We start from the raw sequence: 23435 nt of genomic DNA on the forward strand, positions 1-23435 counted from the left end.
TTTATAAATCGATATTTTCACCATACCTTGTGATGTCAGAGAGGGTGACCAATTTCCCAGCCTTCACTGCTGCATTCAGACTTTCTGCACCTTTAGTCTCCATGGCAATTACAGGCACATCACACCAGCCCACTTTCTTCAGCCCTTCAACCACTCCACAGAGAAGACCACCACCTCCAACCGACAAGATAATAGCCCCAGGTTTGCAATGTAGTGACTCCGAAAGCTCTTCCACAACAGTGGCATTTCCTTCCCTTCGGATATAATATTAAAAAAAATTGTACTATCACAGACATCCAACAGATTTCAAAGTTCTGAATCAAACAAGTCATATTGCTGAGGGGAGTCTATTATTTCCTCCTCCTTATCCAGTTAATGATTGAAATCTAAAGAAAATGCTGAAATGCCACCAACAAAATACCAAGGAGATATTTTCCTTTTTTTAGAACTTATTCATTCATGTTATGGGGCCATCATTGGCTAGGCCAGAATCTATTGAACATCCCCCATTGTTCAGATGCTAGTTAACAGTCAACCATATTGCTTTGGGTTTGGAGCCATATGTAGGACAGACCAGCTATGGAGAATAGTTTCCTTCTATAAAGGGTATTAGTGGAATACAGTGTTTTTTCTGAAAATCAACAATGGTTTCATGGTCATCGCTGGACTCTAATTCCAGATTTTTATTCAATTCAAATTTCACCATCTGCCAAGGGATTCAATCTTGAGTCCCCAGAACATTATCTGGGTATCTGGTAATTATCCAGCTATAATATCACTCAACTTTTGCCTTCCCCCAATTTCAAAATTAGCTGATCATAAATCATCTGTTGGGGATGCATAACTTCTGATCTGTGCTGATGGTGCAAGAAGGTTACCAAAAACATGCTTACAATTATTTTCCACCAAGTGCAGAGAGAATTGTAATTGAGTTGTACAAAAAGTAATACCTCTTCAATATCTGGCAAAATCTATCAACTACATAATAACTGATAGTGTTGACAATGATCGGCCAGATTCTGGATGGAATTTTAAGATCACATTTAGGACCACAGGCTGAGTCTTATGGATGGAGATTGTTTGACTGCCCCCAACCACAACCACCTCCCCACCTTCCACCTCCGCCTCAGCCTCCGCCACACCCCCGCCCCCCACCCCCACCCCCAGAAGAAACATCAGTCAGTTTAAGGTTATCCCACAGTGACAGCATGATGTGAATCTAATTAGCCAGCAAATCTTGCAGCCTTACCAGTGCCAGGAGAGAATACTAGGAGCTGTAACTGTCACCCATCTCCTTGGTATAACTGATATTCCTCTATAAGTCCTATAGTGAGTCATGTGTGTTGTTAAGGTAAACTTTTCATTTCTCATGTATGTGTCTTGTCGCCAATTTACTTGCACCATGTGATTTCTACATGTTCCTTAGCTTTATATAAAGTAAAAGTAACAACTTACAGTATGAACAGGTAAAACAGAAGAGACATCCATTGAATAAATTAAAAAACAATTTTCATATTTATGTAGCAGAAATGCATCAAATAATTGCACAAAAAAACTACTATGTGTTCTTTCATACCTGAATCAACATTAATTTCCAAGTTGACTTTAATGATAAGTATAAGTCATATCTTGAATTGTTTGTTTCCACAGATCATCATATAAAATGCATTCTAATATCTTTTACTTATCTATTGATAATGACAGCTTACGTAATGCGTCAAGTTCCTGAGCCGCAAGACTGAACTAAGTGCCTTGCAGTTGCACATTGCATGTTGATGTTAAATATTCCACTATCTGGCACACAGATTGTAAGCTATACAACAGTTTGTAAAATCAGAACAACATACCCTAGCTTGAGTATAAGTGGTTGAGACTACCTAACTCATTTAAGGTAGAAACTTATAGTTAAGGAGAGATTTTATTCTATCAGTCTGGCCTTGGCTGATCCTACAGTCCAGAGTAAAAAAGGAAGGTGTCAGTGACCACTCCAGCTACCTCCTCCAGGGCATTTCTTACCTAAACAACTTTCTAGTGTCAGGCTGGCACAAAGCAGATGAGCATCGTAACTTCCTGCACATGACTTAACAATAGAGTCACTGGCATGTATTTGTAGCAAGAGCTGCTACAAACCAGAAATATCAGAATTTCTAATTTGAAAATCTGTCAATGCAATTTATAATTTCTTTATCTTTTAATTTAAAACTAGTTTAAAATACTTCATTTCTTTGAACACTTTCATTTTGTTTCTTTCATTTTGGAAGTAACACTGCAAAAGACTTTAGTTACAGTGTTTCTGCAATTACGAGTAAAGATTAAAATGGTGAAAGAGAGCTTGTGAATCATAACAGGTATCAATGCCAAATGCACAGATGTGCCACCCAGTAGGTTTCCTAAGGAAGATCAGCAATAACAAGCATTAAATCAGGTGAGCTGACTGTCATGCTGAGTATAAGAATAATTAAGAAAGGAGGGGACTCAATTAGGTTGAATTTGTCATGTTTACTTAGTAGACTACATGGCTGCAATTCAACAGCAAAACTGTAGTAGTAATTGATCAAACCCTGAATGGAGAGAGAAGTTAATGGACTGCAGTCAGTTTGTGTACTACCATCAATCACCAATGGTGTTTGTCTTTACTGGGTGAGTAAGCAAATACTGGAGACCAAGATATGCCAAATGGATGATTGATTACATCAAACAGCAGGAGTTGGAGCAGGCTGTCTTACACAACACATAATAATTGCAAGAAATATTAGGAGAAACCAAAATACAAAAATTTCTTGCTGAAAATCACAGCTGTTATTTTGCAGCCAAATACATTGAATTGGATTAGATACGTTTTTCTTTTGCTTTATGTTTTTACCCCTCAAAGAAGGCACGCAGGACTTGACTAATCTGCAGAATCCCTCATGACCAACATGATACCATTAACCCATCTTGATTTTAACGTTGCTATTCTGAGGTGCTTGAAGAGTATTTGCACCTAACAACTCATTTATAAAGATGAGAATAGTAACCCTTTAAAATTGACTTGCTGTTCATTGCTATACCACTTAAGTCATTAGAGGTGAGGGAGAAACAGTGTTGTAAGCTCATGCCAAACAGATATCATGCTAGCAAAAAAATCTCCTTTAAGCTATAATAACTAGTATAGAAATATAGCTCCTCTTCCAGAACTTACACAATACACAATAGCATTGCATATCAGTAGCATACGATTGATCTTAAATGAGAACTTTAAACACTTTGATTTGAATAGATAAATTACCCTCTTTCTTTGTGTTAATCCAAATATGACAGCAGCACAGTGCTTAAAGTACCTTTGGCTGAGTACCTTGACAATTTGATTGTTTATTGTCTGTGTTGACATGTGCATCATATGATTACAGACATTTGATATGAGGTGGAAATAAAATTTACATTGTGGAACAATAAAAAGCAGTATAATTTCCTGTGCATAATTTTCACTGTGAGCCACTCCTTGTGGCTTATTCCCAACTACATATCATTTCCTGTAACCAATTCCCTATTGTGGGTTACTCCTTTTATGAAACTCTGACAGTCTCGCTTCCTGCAACTGATTGTTGACAGTAGATGCTGCTCAGTTTATGAGATTCTGGTTGTCAAGACCTTGCTTAGGTCTCAGTGAAATATAGTGCACAGTTTTTGTTCACTTCAGACAAGAGTGAATATTGAGATTTTGCAGAAAACAGCTCGAGATTAATTCCCAGATTAGTACTCAGATGTGTGAAAGGAACAGGAGCCTGGATATTCTGATATAGGACAGATCTATTTGCAATTTCACTGCACATCATTCCCTTTAACAAAGAAGAAAACAGTACAGCACAGGAATAGGCTCTTCAGTCCACCAACCTGCACTGACACATGACATAATTCAAAATTAAAAATCTTTTGCCTCTATGTAGTCTTTACTCCACTCTTATTGTATATTCATGTACCTGTCAAGATGCCTCTTAAACATTGCTATTGTATCTGTTACAACTACCTCTTCTGGCAGCACATTCCAGGCACTTACCACTCTCGCACAGCTCCTTTCAACTTTCCCCCTTTTACTTCAAACCTATGCCCCCTATTAAATGAGATTTCTAACCTGGGAAAAGGGCTCCAATCATCCATTCTATCCATGCCTCTCATAATTTTGTAAACATCTATCAGGTCACCCCTCAAGTGAAAACAAACTGAGTTTGTCCAATCTCTGCTCATAGTTAATATCCTTCAAACCAGGCAACATGTTGGTAGGCTGTTTCTTTACCCTTTTCAGAGCCTCCACATTCTTCTGGAAGAGTGGCAACCAGGACTGTACACAATATTCCATACATGGCCTATGTAACATTTGGGACAGCTTAAAGATGACTTCCCATTTTTATATTCTATGCCCCGATTGATGAAAGAAAGCATGCCAAATGCCTTCTTGACCACCTTATCCACTTGTGTTGCCGCTTTGAGGGAATTGTGAACCTGTTTGCCTCCATCCCTTTGTATGTTAATGTTTCTAGGAGTTCTGCCATTTACTGTATTTACTGTAGACTTCCCTCCTGCATTAGGAGAAAGTGAGGACTGCAGATGCTGGAGATCAGAGTCAAGAGTGTGGCTCTGGAAAAGCACAGCAGGTCAGACAGCATCCGAGGAGCAGGAGAGTCGACATTTTGGGTATTAGACCTCCCAAAATGCAGCACCTTGCATTTGTCCAGATTAAATTCCATCAGCTATTTCTCCATTCAAGTCTCCAGCTTTTCTGTATCCTCCGGCAATCCTCCTCACTATCTGCAGCTCCACAAACATACTAATCAGACCACCTATATTCTCCTCCAAATCATTTATATACCTTTCAAATAAGGATCCCAGCACTGATCCCTGTGGAACACCACTGGTCACAGATCTTCATTCATAAAAACACCCTTCTATCTCTACTCCCAGTCTCCATGACCAAGTCAGTTCTGTATTCATCTTACCAGCTTTCTGCTGATCCCATGTGACTTCACTTTCTATACCAGCCTGCCATAAGGACCTTCGTCAATGGCCTTGCTAAAGTCTATATGGACAACAATAAGCCCATGTCAATCATCTTTGTCACATCTCAAAAAACTCTATCAGGTTTGTGAGATAAAATCCCTCCCACAAAAAAAGCATGCTACCTATCCTGAATAAGTCTATATTTTACCAAGTGTGAATAAATCCTGCCCCCAAGAACCTTCTCCAATAACTTCCCTATCACTGATGTAACACTCACTGGCCTGTAATTTCCCTGATTATCCCTGTTGCTTTTCTTCAATAAAGGAACAACATTGGCTATTTTCCAGTCCTCTGGGACTTCTCCCTGTGATTAAAGAATATACAATTTCCTCCTATACCTCCCTCAGTATCCTGGGGACTTATATATCTTATTACTTTTCAAAACACCCAACAACACCTTTTTAATATGGACATGCCCTAGAATATCAATATACCCCTCTCTACACTCACCATCCACAATGTCCTTCGCCTTTCTCAATACCAGTGAAAAGTATCCATTAAGAACCCCACCCACTTCCTCCAGCACCATGCATAAATTTCCTCCTTTGTCCTTGAGTAGACCTAACATTCCGCTAGCAACTTGTACAGGTACTAAATGTTTTGGAATTTTCCTTAATCCTGTTTGCCAAGGACATTTCATGGTCCCTTTTAGCCCCCCCTAACTTCTTTTTAAAATTATTTTCTGTTTTCTTTATATTCTTTGAGTGTTCTGTCTGTTTTCAGCTTCCTAAACCTTACGTATGTCTCCTTCTTCTTTTCAACTTAAGTTCTCAGTTTCTCTGGTCATCCAAGGTTCCTGAATCTTGTGATCTTTATCCTTGATTTTCCCAGGAACATGCTGATCCTGAACACTCATCAACTGACCTTTGAAAGATTCCCACATGATAGATGTGAATTTACCCTCAAACAGCCACCCCCAATCGACATTCCCTAGTTCCTGCCTAATGTTGTTATGGTTAGCCTTCCCCCCAGTCTAGTACTTTCACCCATGATCTACTCTTATCCTTATCCGTCAGTAATTTAAAACTCACCGTTCCTGAAATGCTCCACCACTGAAACTTTGATCATTTAACTGAGCTCATACCTCAATACCAGGTCTAGTATGGCCCTTCCCTAGTTGGTCTAATTAAATAGCTACTGTGTATCATTTCCTGTAAAAATTACATGACTCGTTGTAACTGATTCTTGACCATGGTTTACATTACTTATTGCAGTTTGTGGCACTCTCTAACCAACTCTGGACCGTGTGTCTTTCACTACATATGACTCCTTGCAACGTGACACTGCATCTGATTATGTACAGCACTTGCCTCCAAAATCAGAGCCTTTTCAAAATACTCAATTACAGTTTGAGCTATAGGAAGATGCTGAATAGGCTGGGGCTATTTTCCTGGAGTGTCGGAGACTGAGAGGTGACGTCATAGAGGTTTATAAAATCATGAGGGGCATGGATAGGGTAAATAGACAAGATCTTTTTCCTGGTGTGGGGAAGTCCAAACCTAGAGGGCAGAGGTTTAAGGTGAGAGGGGAAAGATTTACAAGGGACGTAAGGGGCAACTTCTTCACGCAGAGGGTGGTGCATGTTTGGAATGAGCTGCCAGAGGAAGTGGTGAAGGCTGGTACATTTGGACCATTCAAAAGACGTCTGGATGAGTAGGAAGAATTTAGAGGGATATGGGCCAAATGCTGGCAAATGGGACTAGATTAATTTAGGATATCTGATCGGCATGGACGAGTTGGACCAAAGGGTTTGTTTCCGTGCTGTACATCTCTATGACTCTATGACAAAACTGACAAAAAAATCATATTTGTATCTTTCTTTCACTATACGATTAGAAAAATGCTGTCAAAATAAATATTATCTTCAACTTCAATATTCTTCAAAGCCTTTTGAATTGAATCTTAGTCAATCATTTAAGAGGGCAAGACAAAAAAAATTAAACAAACAATAATTTTGATTGGTTGTTCCATCACTTTTCTTATTATTTAAGTGAATTAAATTTTCTGATTTTTTTTGATGAATCCTTACCAAACCAGTGGATGGTTGAAAGGTGAAACGTACACCCAGCCGTCATTTTCAGATAGTTTTAATGCTTTCTTGTTAGCATCATCCCAAACCTAGCAAAGCATTTTAAGAAGACAGATTAGTACTGAGCATTATTTATCAAGGAATTCTCCATTATTATATCCTTTAGACAAAGTAGTAACAATGTTTGCACCTTGCTTTGACTGGTCCAAACATCCCTTCAGCATGACAGATTGAATAGCCATGATCCCGCAGTTCCATAGGAACTGGTTCTAAGGAAGTCTTCAGCAATCTCAAAACAGAAGCAAACACTTGCATGTCACACTAAAACATTCAAACTGATGATGTTGAGGGAGATTTTTTTTTCCTTTTATCAAGCACTCTTCAAAAACATATTAATTGGTGTCTTAGAGAAAATTGAAAGGAAAACAAGTAGAATGGCCAGTTGACTCAGTGACTCTTCTGGTTGTGGCATTATACCATAAAAATTAACAAGGTTAATTCCTTGATCAAAGTGCCACAACAGGCTTCAGTTTCCTCAGTCTGTGGAGGGAGAATTAAGAAACTCAGCTACAGCTCTCGGTCAGAACATTCAATGCACTTGGCTGAAGTGATTTAAGATCTTTGGATAGTTTTAGAGTATTATTTTCTAAAGACACTTTATATATATATTATATATATTCAAAATATGTTTTTAGTAAAGATCAGGATCAGGTCAGATGCCATGCTGTCAAATTGAACAACCTGCCCGCACACAACATGCTAAAGAACAGAGCACACATTAACAGAACAGCAGTGGGTGTTATGTCTAAGATTATAATTAAATCCCAGGGTTATGAAGCTTTACACAGCTCATGACATCCGCACTGTTTCTGTTATATCAATGAAATTTATTTGTGATTCAGCTGCCCTTTTGTAGCTCATTGTGGAGCCTTTTGTCCTGAATTAATTATTGCTTTACAACATTCTTGTCATCACAATTTCACTGTGCCTCAGTAAGAAAGCTGCCTTCTTACAGAAAGAGCTTGCAGTCCTACAATGCCTTTCACAACTTGGCAATTAATGTTTTAAATTATTTGACCCTGCAAAATCAATTCACTTTTGGCCAGCTTTGCATTACCAGCTACCCATTCCTGGCACAGATTTTACTAAAATCAAAATATTAGAGCAAAAACCCATTTTTAATGTTGAAGTACAAGCAAAGGTTATCTTTAGCATAAAATGTGATTTATTCCATGAGTGTCACTTGGTCCTTGGATTACAATACGTGTATCTGGGGTGCATCCCCTGAAATAATGATGAAGCTTGCTAATGGCAAGAACCTTTGTGTATTGTATTTTAACATGGGGAGGTAGTGCAGCATTAAGTGTAAATGGCCTCAGAGAAACTGTGAAGAGTTTGGAAAACATACAAACATTTTCACTTTGCACTGAGATTAACTTCACGTATCATCATTGTGTTTTTTTTAAAGCTCTTTCTGATTTAAAAAGCAACATTTTATTACGGGCATCAACATAAAGCCAGGCAAGAAGTAACATTGGTCAGCAGCTGAAAGTGGACTTTTAATTTTCTTACCCATTATTGTCGTATGCTAGAAAGGTCAAAGATCGCTCTGAAAAGCCTCACAGTTTGAATACTCAAAGTCATATGAATTATTTCGAATGTCTGTCATTCCATCATCAAAGACACCAAACAGCAGCATGTTAAGAAAGTCAGGTCTTTCCACTGGGTTAAGAATGCGTCCATGCAAACCAATGACAGGAGTTGAAAGGCATAGGGAAGGTTGTCAGAACCAATTGCTTTCACTGACTATTGATTTACACTCGTGTGAGAAGACAAAAAGAAGGGAAAACAAATATAAGATGGTCATTAATAAATTCAATTGGGAATTCAGGAGAAACTTGTTTACCTATGGTATGGTCAGAATGCAGAACTTACAGTCATAAGCTTGATGGAAATATTAATTTGCATTTACATGGATGCTACATAAACACAGGAGGAAGTAAGAAATAGGAGAAAATGTTGATGGAGTTAGATGCAATAGGATGGAAGAAGGTTTGTGTGGAATGTAACACCAGCATGAATCAGTTGGGCCAAAGGGTCTGTTTCTATGCTGTACATCTGCTGTAAATCTCAGGTTGTACACAGATTGGAAGAAGAAAGCCTTTAAGCTTAGTTTACGGTATCTAAGAACTACAGTTGTGTCTGCTTTGGATTTCTTCTCAAAACAGCTAAATATAGCAAATGACGTGTTTAAATGTGACTTTTAAAAATATAATTTTACGTAAACCGCCTTCCCTGCACATGACATACGTGAAGATGATTTCATCAACGCTAATTTTTATATAAGAATAATCCCTGGTGCGAATGCATAAAATGGCTTTATTGACAATTCCCATCCTTGAACTGGTGGCAATGCCTAATTTTGGAAATACCAAGTGCGATAGCTGTGGTATTCAATTTTACTTAATTAAAACAAATTACACTGGGATTCATATATTTAACATCATTGCAATTGTGTGTTACTGATGTGATTGCATCTGAAACACAGAACACAGTCATATTCAGAAACATAACTGGTTTCACTTCATTTTAAAGTTGAGATCTGTTTCTTAACACTGAATAAAGAAATTAAGAGTTTAAGTGGTCAGCACCCATGAGGAAATATGAAAAGTTGAAGACCAGAATTAATTGTATGCCCTCCTCAGCACACTGGAAGGAATAAATCAAGATCAAACAAAAGCATAAAGGTTTCCTGTGACCATTTTGGGAAGCAATACATTTGCATGTTTTACATCTTTTGGATGACTGTGTCATATGTGGCATTTAAGCTTGCAGTTTTAACTTAACTCAGTCAAAAAGTTGTGAATTCAGATCTCTTTCAAATGCACTACTGAATTGTCAGGAGATACCATCTTTCAGATGAGACATTAATCTGAATCCTTATCTGCCCTTTCTCATGGGATTTCAATTAGGACAAAACATCCTGGTTAAAAACCTTGCCAGTTCTTCCATTTTATTGACTTTGATGAAAATGAAAATTGGCAGAGTGTATAAAGGGAGCTGATCCCCTACCAGAAGCTTTCTGCCAAAATTGAAAATGTTCCACATGGTCTTGCATTTACAAAGATGTTTTGTTTTATTCTGTTGTTAAACAAGTGCGTATTTCACCTCAATCCAGTGAACAAGAATAAGGCAGTGCAGTTATTTCTCTTGTTCCCACATTGATCCCACCTACCTCCAGAATGCCGTTTCTATAGCTCACCAGTGGAATGGAAAGGAAGCCAAGGCTTTTCAACGGCTCATTGTCACTGCAACAATAAGTGGGAATGCTCTGCTCCCATCTCCACTGACTGCTGATGGTTAAAATCCGTCCAATGCCTTCTATCAAACATCCTTGTACAAAAAGACAAGATCTGCTCCCAGCCATCTGCCAATACTCCTCCAACTTTGAGCACGAGTATTGATGTTAACCTGTATACTTATTCAATGATATTCTAGCTTGAGATTGGGGAACTTTGGATGCAAAATAACTTTATACAAATGGGACATTCAGTCCTAAAACCAAACTTAAATTGAGGCAGGTCAATCATGGTTGTGAAGTCAAGCACTTTTTGTAAATTGCTCTGAGACTTTTATAAATTGGTATCTGTAAGAAGTTCAATACTTTTTTCAACATCACAATCCAAAGATGTGCAGGTTAGTGAATTGGCCATGCTAAAATCCCCATTGTGTTAGGCACATTAGTCAGGGGTAAATGTAGGGGAATAGTTCTGGTGGGTTGCTCTTCAGAGGGTCGGTGTTGGCTTGTTGGGCCCAAGTGCCTTTTTCCATACTGTAGGAAATCTAATCTAATCATTTCAACATTGACAACAATCCCTCTGTTTTATCCCACCCTAATGCCAACCAGACAAGCGTTCATCCTCCAGCATCAAGTCTTCCATTTTTCAAGCAAACTCATAACTTAGAGTGAGGCTGCCAATATGGAGGCAGTCCACTTTCATATTGTGGACCTATGCTCACACATAATTCAATTTCTGTCTGCAAATTCGTTTAACATAAGCGATTTCACACAGATCTCATAGAATCCCTACAGTGTGGAGCAGGCCATTCAGCACATTCAGCAAGTCCACACTGCCCCTCCGAAAAGCATCGCACCCAGACTCACCCTGTCCCTGTAACTCTGCATTTCCCCTGGCTAAGCCACTTAGCCTTCACGTCCATGGACACAATGAGCAGTTTAGCATGGCCAATCTACCTTACCACTTCACCTTTGGACTATAGGAGGAAATCGGAGCACCCAGAGGGAACCCATGCAGACATGAGGAGAATGTGCAAACTCCACACTGACAGTTGCCCGAGACTGGAATTGAATCTGAGTCTGGGGCTGTGAGGCAGCAGTGCTAACCACTGAGCCACCATGTCATCTCAGATGATCAGAGGTTTCTGCCTCATCAGTTTCTCCTGATGTGAATCTGAAGTCCCAAGAGTGAAACCTCTTCAATATTTTTTCATATATACATATGAACATACAAGTTACTAACAGGAGTAGACCATTCAGCCTCTTGAATTTGCTCTGCCATTCAATACGATTATGGTTGAGCTGATTGCAGCCACAACTCCACCTTCCCACTTACTTTCTGACTCCCTAACTAATCAGAGACAAAACAAAAACTGCAGATGCTGGCATCTAAACAGGCAGGAGGCTGGATGAACCCGAAGAAGGTTTGTACTCGAAATATCGACTTCTCCACCTCCTGATGCTGATTGGCTTGCTGTGTTCTTCCAGCCTCCTGCCTGTCTACCCCCTAACTAATCAAGCAAGGATCTATTCACCTCTGCCTTAAAAAAACATTTAACAAACCTGTCTTCACTGCTCTCTGGGGCAGCAAGTTCCAGAGACAAATGACCCTCAAGCAAATATTTCTTCAAGTTTCCATATTAATTGTAAGATATTTAATCTGTACCCACCAGTTCCTCAACAACGAGAAAAATCTTTTCAGCATTTGCCTTGTCAAGGCCCCTCAGCATATTTTAGTGTTTCAATGAAGATCACATCTCATTCTTCTAAATACCAATGGATACAGGCCTAACCTCATAAAATAATACACCCTCATTACAGGTATCTACTTCTAATGTATTTACATATATGTCCTTTCTCAAATAACGAGGCTGAAACTATATGTAGCATACCAGATCTGGTCTCACCAATGCCCTGTACAGCTATAGCAAAACATTTTAACATACCATTCTCCTCCCAATAAACAACAGCTCAAATTGAGACTAGAGTGTCTCACAATCACTGGCTTATGTGGCCACTATCAAATAATCAATTGCTCTGTGGACTCTTCATCACCTTTAAATAAGAAGGAAATGGCTCCCACTCACTGTGACAAGTGGATACCTCGGCTTTTGTCAAATATTCTTCGATCACAACTAAACTGAGCCCAAGCAGGTTGGCTTTGATTGCCTCTGCTTTGCCTCTCCTCTCTTTATGTTGTGTAAATGTTGCATGGGTGATACCCATGACTATCAATGATAAAGTGCAACCAAATGATTGATTCTAACAATGCTAAACTCTCAAAGAGTGATACCATACATGGAGTGAAAGTTAGATTTCATCCATGATTTATTACGTACTTTAATGTTGTCATTTCTTACTATCTCATTACATTTGCAACAAAATGTGTCAGTTTGCAAAAATATGGCAGGTCATTTATTTAAATAAGTGTTGTTGTCATGGAACTTAGGTGCATTGATTTGCAACTACACAGCCTATTATGAAAATCTCAACATTCAAAGTCATACCACATCTATGGCATGGAGAAAAGCCACAGATAGTTGAGCACTCAGCAGAGTCACAATGAAAGGGTTAAAACCTAACCCTAAAATTGAACCTCCCTTCAAATTATCTGAAACCATTGATGTATTTACTTCATAGCACTATTGCAAGAGTCAGTGGCAGTAATGGAGATTAAATGAGGTGGAATTTTTGCTTCTTGTGGTACAGAGTTCAAGGTCGAAGGAGGAGCAAAGTCAAAAGGGCGGCCTGGTGGATAGGCTTGTTAATTGGAAAAGCAACAGAGCATTGGCAGCATGGTAACCATCAGGCCACAGACAGAATTTCAATATTCCGTGAACCTTTCGAATCCATCAGGGACAATCATGCAGCCAGAACCAAAAGTCAAAGTCGTGACTTGCAAAGTTTTCTGGTACCAAGAACGAAGATGTACTTCAAAGATAATACAACTGACCACTCCCGTTTCTGTATTTTGGATTTAGAACGTAGATGTATTGGCACTTCCTGAAAGTGCTGAACTCTATAAAACTACAGTTGGTAGTTAAAGATGGATTTGCTGAGCATCGCATGTAGTAAACACGCACTAGGAAACCGTTAGCAGCTGGACCAAGATTTTGTGATGCGCACGTGATATATTTCTTGTACCTTGCCCCACAAGGAGTCGTAAAATGCATCATTATGTGCAAATCAATTTATTTCTTTTGTGTCCTCTTGATTAGCTGTTATAATATTCTCAATGGCATTTATAATGCATAGAATAGTTTCTCTGTCTTTGTATTATCTATATTAGTATTTCAAATTTGGTGGGTAATAGTTCAGAAGTCTGAATCTGGACTAAACAGATTTCCTATAGGTAAACTCCCATCTTTTCTCTATTCTCACTCTATTCTATCTTAATCTGACCTACTTGGTGGCCTATAGGTCTGTTTCTTAACCCACATAGTATAGGGCTGTCACAAGAGCCTCTACTCACAGCCACAACAGCTACTGTGCTAATAGAGACAGAGAAGAGCCAAAATCAAGACCAACAAAGATTTTACATATCCCTGTTGCAAGCTTTAAGCCAATTCTTCACGAAATAGGCAAGTTATTCTAATCCATTTCAAACACAATGACAAACAGATGGACAGAGACGACTCAGTATTGAACCCTCGCAGGCATTACTAAAAATAAACTGAAGTAAGTGAAACAGTGACAGTCAATATATTCTCATTTTCTTTCTAGCAAGCCTCTTTTCTTCTTATCAACACTTGCTCCATGTCCATTTTTACCAAAATGTCACTTTTATGTTTGTTTTTATCCCACTGAAGTGGCTATAATTTGCATAACATTTCTCAGGCATATCATCTTGGGAATAGACTGTACATGGTTAATATCTGCCTAAATCAGGCAAAACTCTGAGTGACATGTACGGTTCATTCAGTTCAATGAGCCAGAAAATTCAAAGCTAACCAAATGGAGAGGCAAAGACAGAGAAACCCAATGAATACAGTGGGCAGGGCTCCTGTGAACCAATGCTGAGCATCATCTGAATTGGAATTGTGGCTAACAGCAGGTCTCAGCAGATTTAACAGCAGACTCATTGAATCTGAGCTGGCTGTTTCAAGCCACTAACTTTAGAGTGCTTTTGAAATGCCTCAGACTGCTGGCACAGCTGTTTAGCTAAACTACCGAGAGCAATGTACGGAACGAGAGAAACAACACTGCTTGTTCCAAGGTCTGCAGAGAATTAATAAATCACATATTTATTTCATTCATCTTTCAATAAGTTTCTTTTGCATTCAGACATTCTGAAATGCTCTTCTTACTATGAATACAAATGGCACAAGGCCACACTTGGAGATATTTCACGAATGCACAAAGTGCCTTTGCTCAGGCAAATATTTCTGACATAAACCAAGAGATGGAATATAGAACAGTACAGCAGAGGAACAGGCCCTTTGATCCATGATGTTGTGCTGAACATGATGCCTAATTAAACTAATCCTTTCTGCCTGTTCATGGTCCCTATCTCTCCACTCCTTGCTTATTCATGTGCTGATATAGAAGCCCCGTCAATGCCCCTAATACATCTGTCCCTACCTCAAACCCTGGCAGCATGTGCCAGGCACCTACCACTCTCTGTAAAAAATGCACACTTCACATTGCCTTTGAACTTTCCTCCCTTAACATAAATGCAAGACATCATTAATGATAGCAAAGTATATTTTGGGCCAAACAGATGGGTTTCAGATGAATGCTGAAATATAATAAACAAGCTTTAAAAAATAACATTTGTGGTTATTTTATATAATCATGGAGAAATTTGATATTGATCAAATGGAATCGACTTTTCTAGATCATGCAGAAAGTTTAACAGAAATAATGCATTTAGTGTACCAGTTTTCTTTTTTATCTTTCATGGAGTATGGGCATTGCTGATTGGGCCAATATTTATTGCCAAGTCCTCACTTCCCATGTAAAGATCGTACTTCTTTAACAACTGCAGTCCATCTGATAAAGGGATACCCAAAATCCTGTTAGGATGCAAGTCCCAGGATTTTGACCCAGTAACAGTGAAGGAATGGTGGTATAGTTCCAAGTCAGGATGGTGAGTGACTCGAAGGGGAACCTGCAAGTGGTGGTGTTCTCTTGTAGCTGTTACTCTTGGTGTCCTCGTGCTTGAATCACAACAGGCAATTAATGGCAACATTCTCTTAGCTTTCTTGATTATTTGCCATTTCAGGAAATAATCAGGCAAATAATCTGGAAAACTAAGAGAATGTTGCCATTAATTGTACAGGGAATTGAACACAAAATTAGGAAGGTAATGCTTCAAGCACTGTGAGGCCACATATGGATTACTGTCCACAATATTGATCATCTTATTTAAGGGAAGACATCAATGCAGTGGAAGCAGTTCAGAAACATTTTGGTTTGTTGTCTTATGAAGAAAAGTTAAACAAGTTCGGCTTGAGTCCATTGTAGTTTAGAAAAGTAAGAGGCAACTCGATTGAAACATCAAGGATCTCAAGGGGTCTTGATTGGGTGAATGCAGAAAGGATATTTTATCTTTTGGCAGACGTAGAACTAGGAGTCACCGCTAAAAGTCAGGGGTCAGCCACTTACAACAGAAGTGAATCCTTTTTTATTTCTTTGAGGGTCTTTGGAATTCTCTTCTTGAAAAGATGACTGTAGTGGATAGATTCTTGTTAAGCAAGGGGGTGAAAGTTTATCACGGGTTGGTGGGATTGTGGGTTTGCAATTATCATCAAATCAGCCATGATCTTGTGAATAGCATGGTTAGCTTGAGGGACTGGATAGCCTGCTCTAGCTTTTAGTTTGTATGTTCAAATGTCCATGTCCTCCTAGATTGAAGCCCGATTTTGGAATATGTTGCTTAAGATGGAGTCCTGGTGAGGTATTCTAGATGGCAGACATTGTTACATTGTTGGTAGAGGAGGCTCATATGGACAGGCCGCTTTATTTCAGATTCTTGCTGATCTCCAGGTTGTTGATAGCGAAGATTTGGTGATGGTATTGCCATTAATGTCTGTTAAAGCAAGTCTGTTTAGTTTCTCTCTTGTCGAGTTTGTCATTACCTAGCCTTTGTATTGACTAAATATTAGTTGTCTCATTAAATGTTGAGCACCTTGGTGATATTTTGTCATATTTACAAAAATACAAGTGATTGCTGCCACTTGTCATCCCAACCCCGGATATTGTCCAAATCGTTTTGCATTTTAACATGGACTGCTTCAGTAAGTCAGATGTCCACTCCTCCTCATCAAGTTTGCTTCTGATTTGATACAACATAACCGACCACAAATTTGGGATTGGACTGCACACATCATTTTACTTATCCAACAAATGGAATGCTCCTCGCTTTGAGAATTTGATTGAAACTGCAAGATCCATAAATTAGGACTTACAATCATATAGCATCTTTCACAACTTCATGACACCCCAAAGTTCTTTACTGCCAAGGTATACTTTTGCAATGTATTCACTTTTGTAATACAGGAAACACAGCAGCCAATTTGTGCTCAGCATGCTCCGACAAACAACATATGTTAATCTTGAGATGTTACTGAGGAATAAATATTGGCCAGGATATCATGGATAACACCTCCACTCTACTTTGAAATGTAGCGATGGATCTTTTTAGGGTCACCACAGACAATAGCTGACGCCTTGGTTTAACACCTCACTTGAAAGGTGGCATTTCTGACGGTGTTGTACTATACTGAAGTGGCAGCCTTGGTTTTTGTGCTCAAGTCCTAGAATAAGGCTTGAACCAATAACCCTGTGACTCAAAGAGTTATCAAGTGAGCCATGCCTGACATATCAGCATCTCAGCATGGATAATATTTACAAACCCAGCCACCACATTTGTGAAATAGTACCTCATACACCTCTTCCCCCCCTCCGTACCTCCCAGCCAGTTCCTCACCCACCCAGATGATAGATGCAACCTCACAAAACATTCTGACAAGGACACACCTTACCAACGACTTCCACAAAGGCTCCATGATCTTTCAATTTCTGAACGGTAAATGCTGGTGTGCTACTGGGAACCAGAATGGTGGCAGGAATCTGAAGCTTCTGAGCAGCAAAGGCAGCAGCTAGGCCGGCGTTCCCTCCTGCAAGGTCAAGACAGCTACAATTATTAGAACAACACTGATAACTGGTAGGCTTCACCAAATTAACACATGGTGGCTTTTTATAAAGAGTTCAAAAAAGCTTGTTGCTATTGATGTTTGAAGCTATTATTTGTCGAAGCTCAACTGATGAGTATGGTCTGAAAATTTGACAAAAAAGGTAATTTGGCTGAACCAGTAAACATTCTTCCGCAGTATGGAACTAAATGTTACAAACATAGAACATGGAACTATACAGCACAGTACAGGCCCTTTAGCCCTCGATGTTGTGCTGACCTTTTATCCTACTCTACGGTCAAACTAACAAACATACTCTTCATTTTACAATCATCCATGTGCCTGTCCAAGAGTCAGTTAAATACCCCTAATGTGCTTGACTCTATTACCACCACTGGCAGTGCATTTCATGTACCCACCACTCTCTGCGTAAAGAACCTACCTCTGAAATTCCCCCAACCTTCTCCAATCAACATAAAATTATGCAGCCTTGTGATAGCCATTTCCGCTCTGGGAAAAAGTCTCTGGCTATCCACTCTATTTATGCCTCTCATCATCTTGTATAACTCTATCAAGTCACCTCTCATTCTTCTTCGCTCCAATGAGAAAAGCCCTAGCTCCCTCAACCTTTCTTCATAAGACATGCCCTTCAGTCCAGGCAACATCTTGGTAAATCTCCTCTGCATCCTCTCTAAAGCTTCCACAAGCTTCTTAAAAAGAGGCGACCAGAACTGAAAGCAATATTCCAAGTGTGGATAATCAGGGCTTCATAGAGCTGCAGCACAACTTCACAGCTCTTAAAACTCAATCCCTTGCTAATGAAAGCCAACACACCAGGTGCCTTCTTACAGACCAGGTTTGGACCTTGTCTCCAGCTGCATATGCTCAGCTATCTGGATTGATAGTGATGATGCTAAAATTCCTCAAAAGTTAACTCCTGCAGCAAGAAGTAAAGCAGCAGGAACATATCACCTCACATTTCCCCCTGAGTCACATTCTACCTGAACTTGGATAATATGTTATCACTGCATCTTCATCATTTCTGGAGTTTCTTATCCAACAGCACTGTTCCCACAGCAGCACAGTGGTTCAGGACTGATCAAGGAAATTAAGGATGGGTGATAAATGAAACACTTCTTTTCAAGAACAAGCTTTCAGAAAAATGGCTGGAATTCACTTGTTATATTTATATATGTTATCAGCCAGCTAGAGACATTAGCTTCAGGAGAGAAAAGAAAATTGTCATCACTTTTTAAAAGCATCATCGAATTCCTTTGTTCCAGGAATGAAAGTTGCACTGTTTCCCATTTCCTTGCTCATTAACCTGTTAAAAAGATCACTACATTCTGTCAAAGTATGAAGCATTCAAACACCACATTCCTAGAATTTGATTAAAACCTTCTATTACTCACCAGCGCCTTCTCAAAGACAGTTAGGAAGCAGCATGGTAGCTCAGTGGTTAGCAATTCTTCCTCACAGTACCAGGGTCCCAGATTTGATTCCAGCCTCGAGCAACTGGCTGTGTGGAGTTTGCACATTCTCTTCGTGGGTTCTTTCCATCCGTGGGTTTCCACAGCCCAGGGATGTGCAGGCTAGGTGGATTAGCCAGGGGAAATGCAGGGTTACAGGGATAGGGTAGAGGTCTGGGTCTGGGTGGAATGCTTTTCGGAAGGCCAGTGTGGACTCAAAGGGCCGAATAGCCTGCTTCCACATTACAGGGATTCTACGATTCTATGAAGGGCAACAAACCCTGATTTGTCAATGACACACAAATCCAAAGAAAGACTGAATTATAAAATGAATCACATGCTCGTTCAGGCATTCACAACTGATGACATTGGATTTGGGAACTCTACATGATAACTTAGCTGGAGAGACTGAAAACCAAGTCATTAGCAACAAATTAGATGGAACTTAGTTCAAATTAATCAGCACTGAAGAAAGACAAAGAGTGACCTGAGGTGTTCTTAAAGTAACAATTATGGGAAAATGAATTGAAATGGTCACAAAGGCTGCAAAGGGATGTGGATTGGGCTAAACAATTAGACAACAAAATGACTTGACAAATCTACTGAAATTCCTCGAGGATGTAACCAGTAGAGTTGATAAAGGGAAGCCAATGGATGTAGTTTCTTTGAACTTTCAGAAGGCTTTCATAAAATATTAATGTGCAAAATTAAAGCACATAAGATTGTATATGGAAATTGATAGTACATTGGTTAGCAGATAGGAAACAAAGAGTAGGAATAAATGGGTCTTTTTCAAAATGCCAGACACTGACATGTGGGGTACTGCAGGAATCAGTGCTAGGACTTTTAAGTTGGATGATCAGCCATGATCATAACAAATGGCAGAGAATACTGAAGGGTCAAATGGCCTATTCCTGTTCCTATTTTTCTGTATTTCTCTGGCAGAAGGAGTACAATGTGCGCAAATGTGAAGGTATTCACCTTGGTCGGAAGAATATAAGAACAGTTTTTTTTAATTATGAGGAACTATTAAATATTGATGTTCAGAGAAGTTTGATGAATGAATAATTTATTGTCACTTGTACTCTACAATGAAGACAATAAGTTTGGATTCTCTTCTACTGTATACAAAAGACTGAAAATTTCTCAGCAAGTAATTGGGAAGGTGAATGGAATGTCAGCTTCTACTGCAAGAAGGTTGGAATTCAAGAATAAGGAAAACTTGGTGCCATTTTGGGGCTGAGTGAGACCACACCTGAGTACTGGTTTGGTTGCCATATCAACAAAATAATGTACTTGCCTTACTTGGAATGCAACAAAGATTTATTGGACTAATTCCTGGAATGACAGTACTGTCCTAATAAGGTTGAGAAGAATGGGCCATTTTGTTTGGAGTTTAGGAAATTGAGAGGTGAAACACATAAAATTCTGACAGGATGCTGAGAGGTTGCTTCACCTGACTGAAGAGTCCAGAGCAAGAAGTCTCAGCTGGCCAGTGAGGAATAAAATGCAGAGAAACTGATTCACTCACCGTACATCATTGGAAGTTTTGACTCCAGAGGTCTACCATTATGTATATTCATAGTTGGGATTAGTTACCTGATTTGTTAACTTGGAGTATACAGGAATGTCAGTAGGGAAAGTGGGGTTGACCTGAAAAGATTAGAATTTTATCGAATGATGGAGCAAAGTCATGAGGGGTATATAGCCTCCTCCTGCTCTATTTCTGAGAACCTAATATGAGCAGCTGAATTTCTTCACCCACATTTATCTTTGTAGTGATAGTTAAGCAACAATGAACATAAGGAATAGGAGCAGAACTTTGTGATATGGACTCTGAAGACTAATCATCCAGTGAATAAAGTCATTGCTAATTTGATACTAACCCCACGTTGCTCTCCATTTCCTTATCCCTTGTTTTCCTTCATGTCCAAAAATCTGACGATCTCATTCTTGAACTACTCTAGTACTGTGCATCCATTGCCTTATGAGCCAGAGAATTTTAAAGATTCATAGGGCTCCAAACACAAAGCATTCTTCACCTCAATTCAAATGGTTCATCCCTTCTCCTGAGAATATAGATTCCAGATTTTAGATTCTTCAGTCAGGGGAAACCGCCATCAGCATTTAATTTGTCTTAACGTCAACATTTAAGGAGTAGGGAAAAAAATTGCTCTAGATTTTCACTACAAATCACAGTCAAGTGATTTGTGTTGGAAATTTCATGGTGTCAAGTGACAATAGGAATGAGATTACCTGTAATGTTTTTCCTAGCTGATACTCACTGGAGAAACAATTGAATTCAAGACCTCCCATTTGATTTGCAGCCTCCACATTATGCAGTATAGACTCTTGTGGCTAGTAAATCATGAGAAAGAAAATCTGTATTTCTACAAATGTTTTAAAAGGCAGAGTCACAGAGATGTAGAGAGCCAAAAGAATATTTCTTACTTCATCACAATGTTGCCTTTCTAGGTGCAATGTTCCATTGATGCCAATTTTGCATTGTTTGTCTCCAGGAGTAAACTCTAAACAGTAATCTCATTTACAAGGTTCCAAAGGCCAGAATGTAGTGATTTGAAATTTATTTACACTTGCAATTTAGCAAATAAATTGAATCAATTTTATTCAAGCACTTTGTTGTTTTCATTACTGCACTGAAGTGCATTGAAGAGATAGGATCCGTTACACAGAAACACCAAGTCACCAGTGTTAGTATATATATAGCATCAGTGAATGGAGGGCTATTCAAGTCACAGTAGGTTTCACTTTCTCATTTACAATAGCTGAATTGATTCTAGGTTAAAAGTTGGATTTATTATTATGCTAATAACTTACACTATAAATAATTCTTATGAAACATAATACTACAAGAGCAATAAAGTAAAAGTCATGTCTCATAAGCAGAGATTTGAACACAAAGTAGTGGGTTTTAAGGATTGACTTAAAGAGAATTGGAAGGGTAGAGCATTAGGAAAGGCCTGATCAGCTGAAGATACTGTTACTATTGATAGAGTGATTAAAATCAGAGATGCACATAAGGCAATATTTAGAGGAACAGAGATGCTCGGAGAATCGTGAGACAGCAGGAGAGAAACAAGATCATGAAGGCATTTCAAACAAAAAAAACAAGAGTTTTAAAATCAAGGAGATACTTAACCTGGAATCAATGTAGGTCAATGAGGACAGGAATAACAGTCAAAAAGGATTTGGTTGAATTAGGACATCGCAACGACTATTTGGATGATCTTTAAGTTTACTCAATCAGGAATGTTTTTCCATCAGGATTTACCCAGCCCCAAATGTACTTGCTTTTCACAAAAACAATGTAGATTAACCATTAATTCCACTTCAGAATTCCACTGCAAATTTGAACTTAAGTGACTTAACTCAGAGTTAATGTTCTCCCCACCACGCAAACCTGGGTGGATAAGGATTTGAGCAAGTATATTAGTTTATATGCTTACCACCATTATATTTTGCACATGATCACATGCAGAATTGGTTAATTGCTTTTAGATTAGATTAGATTCCCTACAGTGTGGAAACAGGCCCTTCAGCCCAACAAGTCCACATCGACCCTCCGAAGAGTAACCCACCCAGACCCATTTCCCTCTGACTGATGCACCTAACACTATGGGCAATTTAGCATGGCCAATTCGCCTGACCTGCACATGTTTGGAATGTGGGAGGAAACCGGAGCACCCGGAGGAAACCCACGTAGACACGGGGAGAATGTGCAAACTCCACACAAACAGTTGCCCAAGGCCAGAATCAAACCTGGGTCCCTGGTGCTGTGAGGCAGCAGTGCTAACCACTGAGCCACTGTGCCGCCCTATTTTAGACCTTTTTATTTTAGACTTCCCATTCTCTCAGGCTGAATCCAAGCTATGACTTTTATACAATCAGAAAATCTTATCAAATACTAAACACACTCTTTGGCATTCAGTTTGAATCCCACTAATCACAACATCCACATAAACTATTCCAAATAAATTCTCAAATCAGACTGTACTCAAATTAATTTGAATCTTGTTAACAAGCCTTAGTGCAATTACCAAACTGAAGGGCTTACCAGTTAATTGTTACTGACCTGAAGAGCATACAAAATGTTTGCAGCCTTTCTCCGCAGCCTGAAAGAGTGATATACAGGTTTTTATTTTTGCATGGTGGACATGATTATAAATTCTAAGTAACATTATTATGAAAAAAAAACGAACTTACATATTTTCCTGCTACTTACCTTTATACAGAAATGCCCAATTCCTCTTATCTTAAAGGAGCCAGTTGGCTGCACGTTGTCAAGTTTGATGTAAACTGTTGTCCCTGCCACCTTAGAGAGCGAGAGACTCTCATTAAGTGGTGTGTTGATATGAAAGCTTTTTCGATCTGTCATAGCCATTGTCTATCAACTAAATATTAAAATGAATGAATTAGTTTTATTTCTTTAAAAAAAAGTACCCTTTCTC

General features: G+C 39.0%; 1 protein-coding gene across 6 annotated transcripts in view; it reads right to left on the reverse strand.

The window, feature by feature from the left end:
- Positions 1 to 23435, reverse strand: part of sdsl (serine dehydratase-like) — a 43345-nt gene that overhangs the window by 11642 nt on the left and 8268 nt on the right. For all 6 annotated transcript variants that reach the window (XM_072587350.1, XM_072587347.1, XM_072587349.1 and 3 more), the window contains 5 exons: positions 23210 to 23378; positions 23060 to 23099; positions 17343 to 17482; positions 7064 to 7152; positions 27 to 254 (listed from right to left, as the gene is read on the reverse strand). In XM_072587350.1, coding sequence (XP_072443451.1) covers positions 27 to 254; positions 7064 to 7152; positions 17343 to 17482; positions 23060 to 23099; positions 23210 to 23368 — 656 coding nt within the window. In that variant the 5' untranslated portion in view covers positions 23369 to 23378. The remainder of the gene's footprint in view (positions 1 to 26; positions 255 to 7063; positions 7153 to 17342; positions 17483 to 23059; positions 23100 to 23209; positions 23379 to 23435) is intronic.

The sequence above is a fragment of the Chiloscyllium punctatum genome, chromosome 17 (assembly GCF_047496795.1).
Source record: "Chiloscyllium punctatum isolate Juve2018m chromosome 17, sChiPun1.3, whole genome shotgun sequence".
Classification (NCBI taxonomy): Eukaryota; Metazoa; Chordata; class Chondrichthyes; order Orectolobiformes; family Hemiscylliidae; genus Chiloscyllium; species Chiloscyllium punctatum.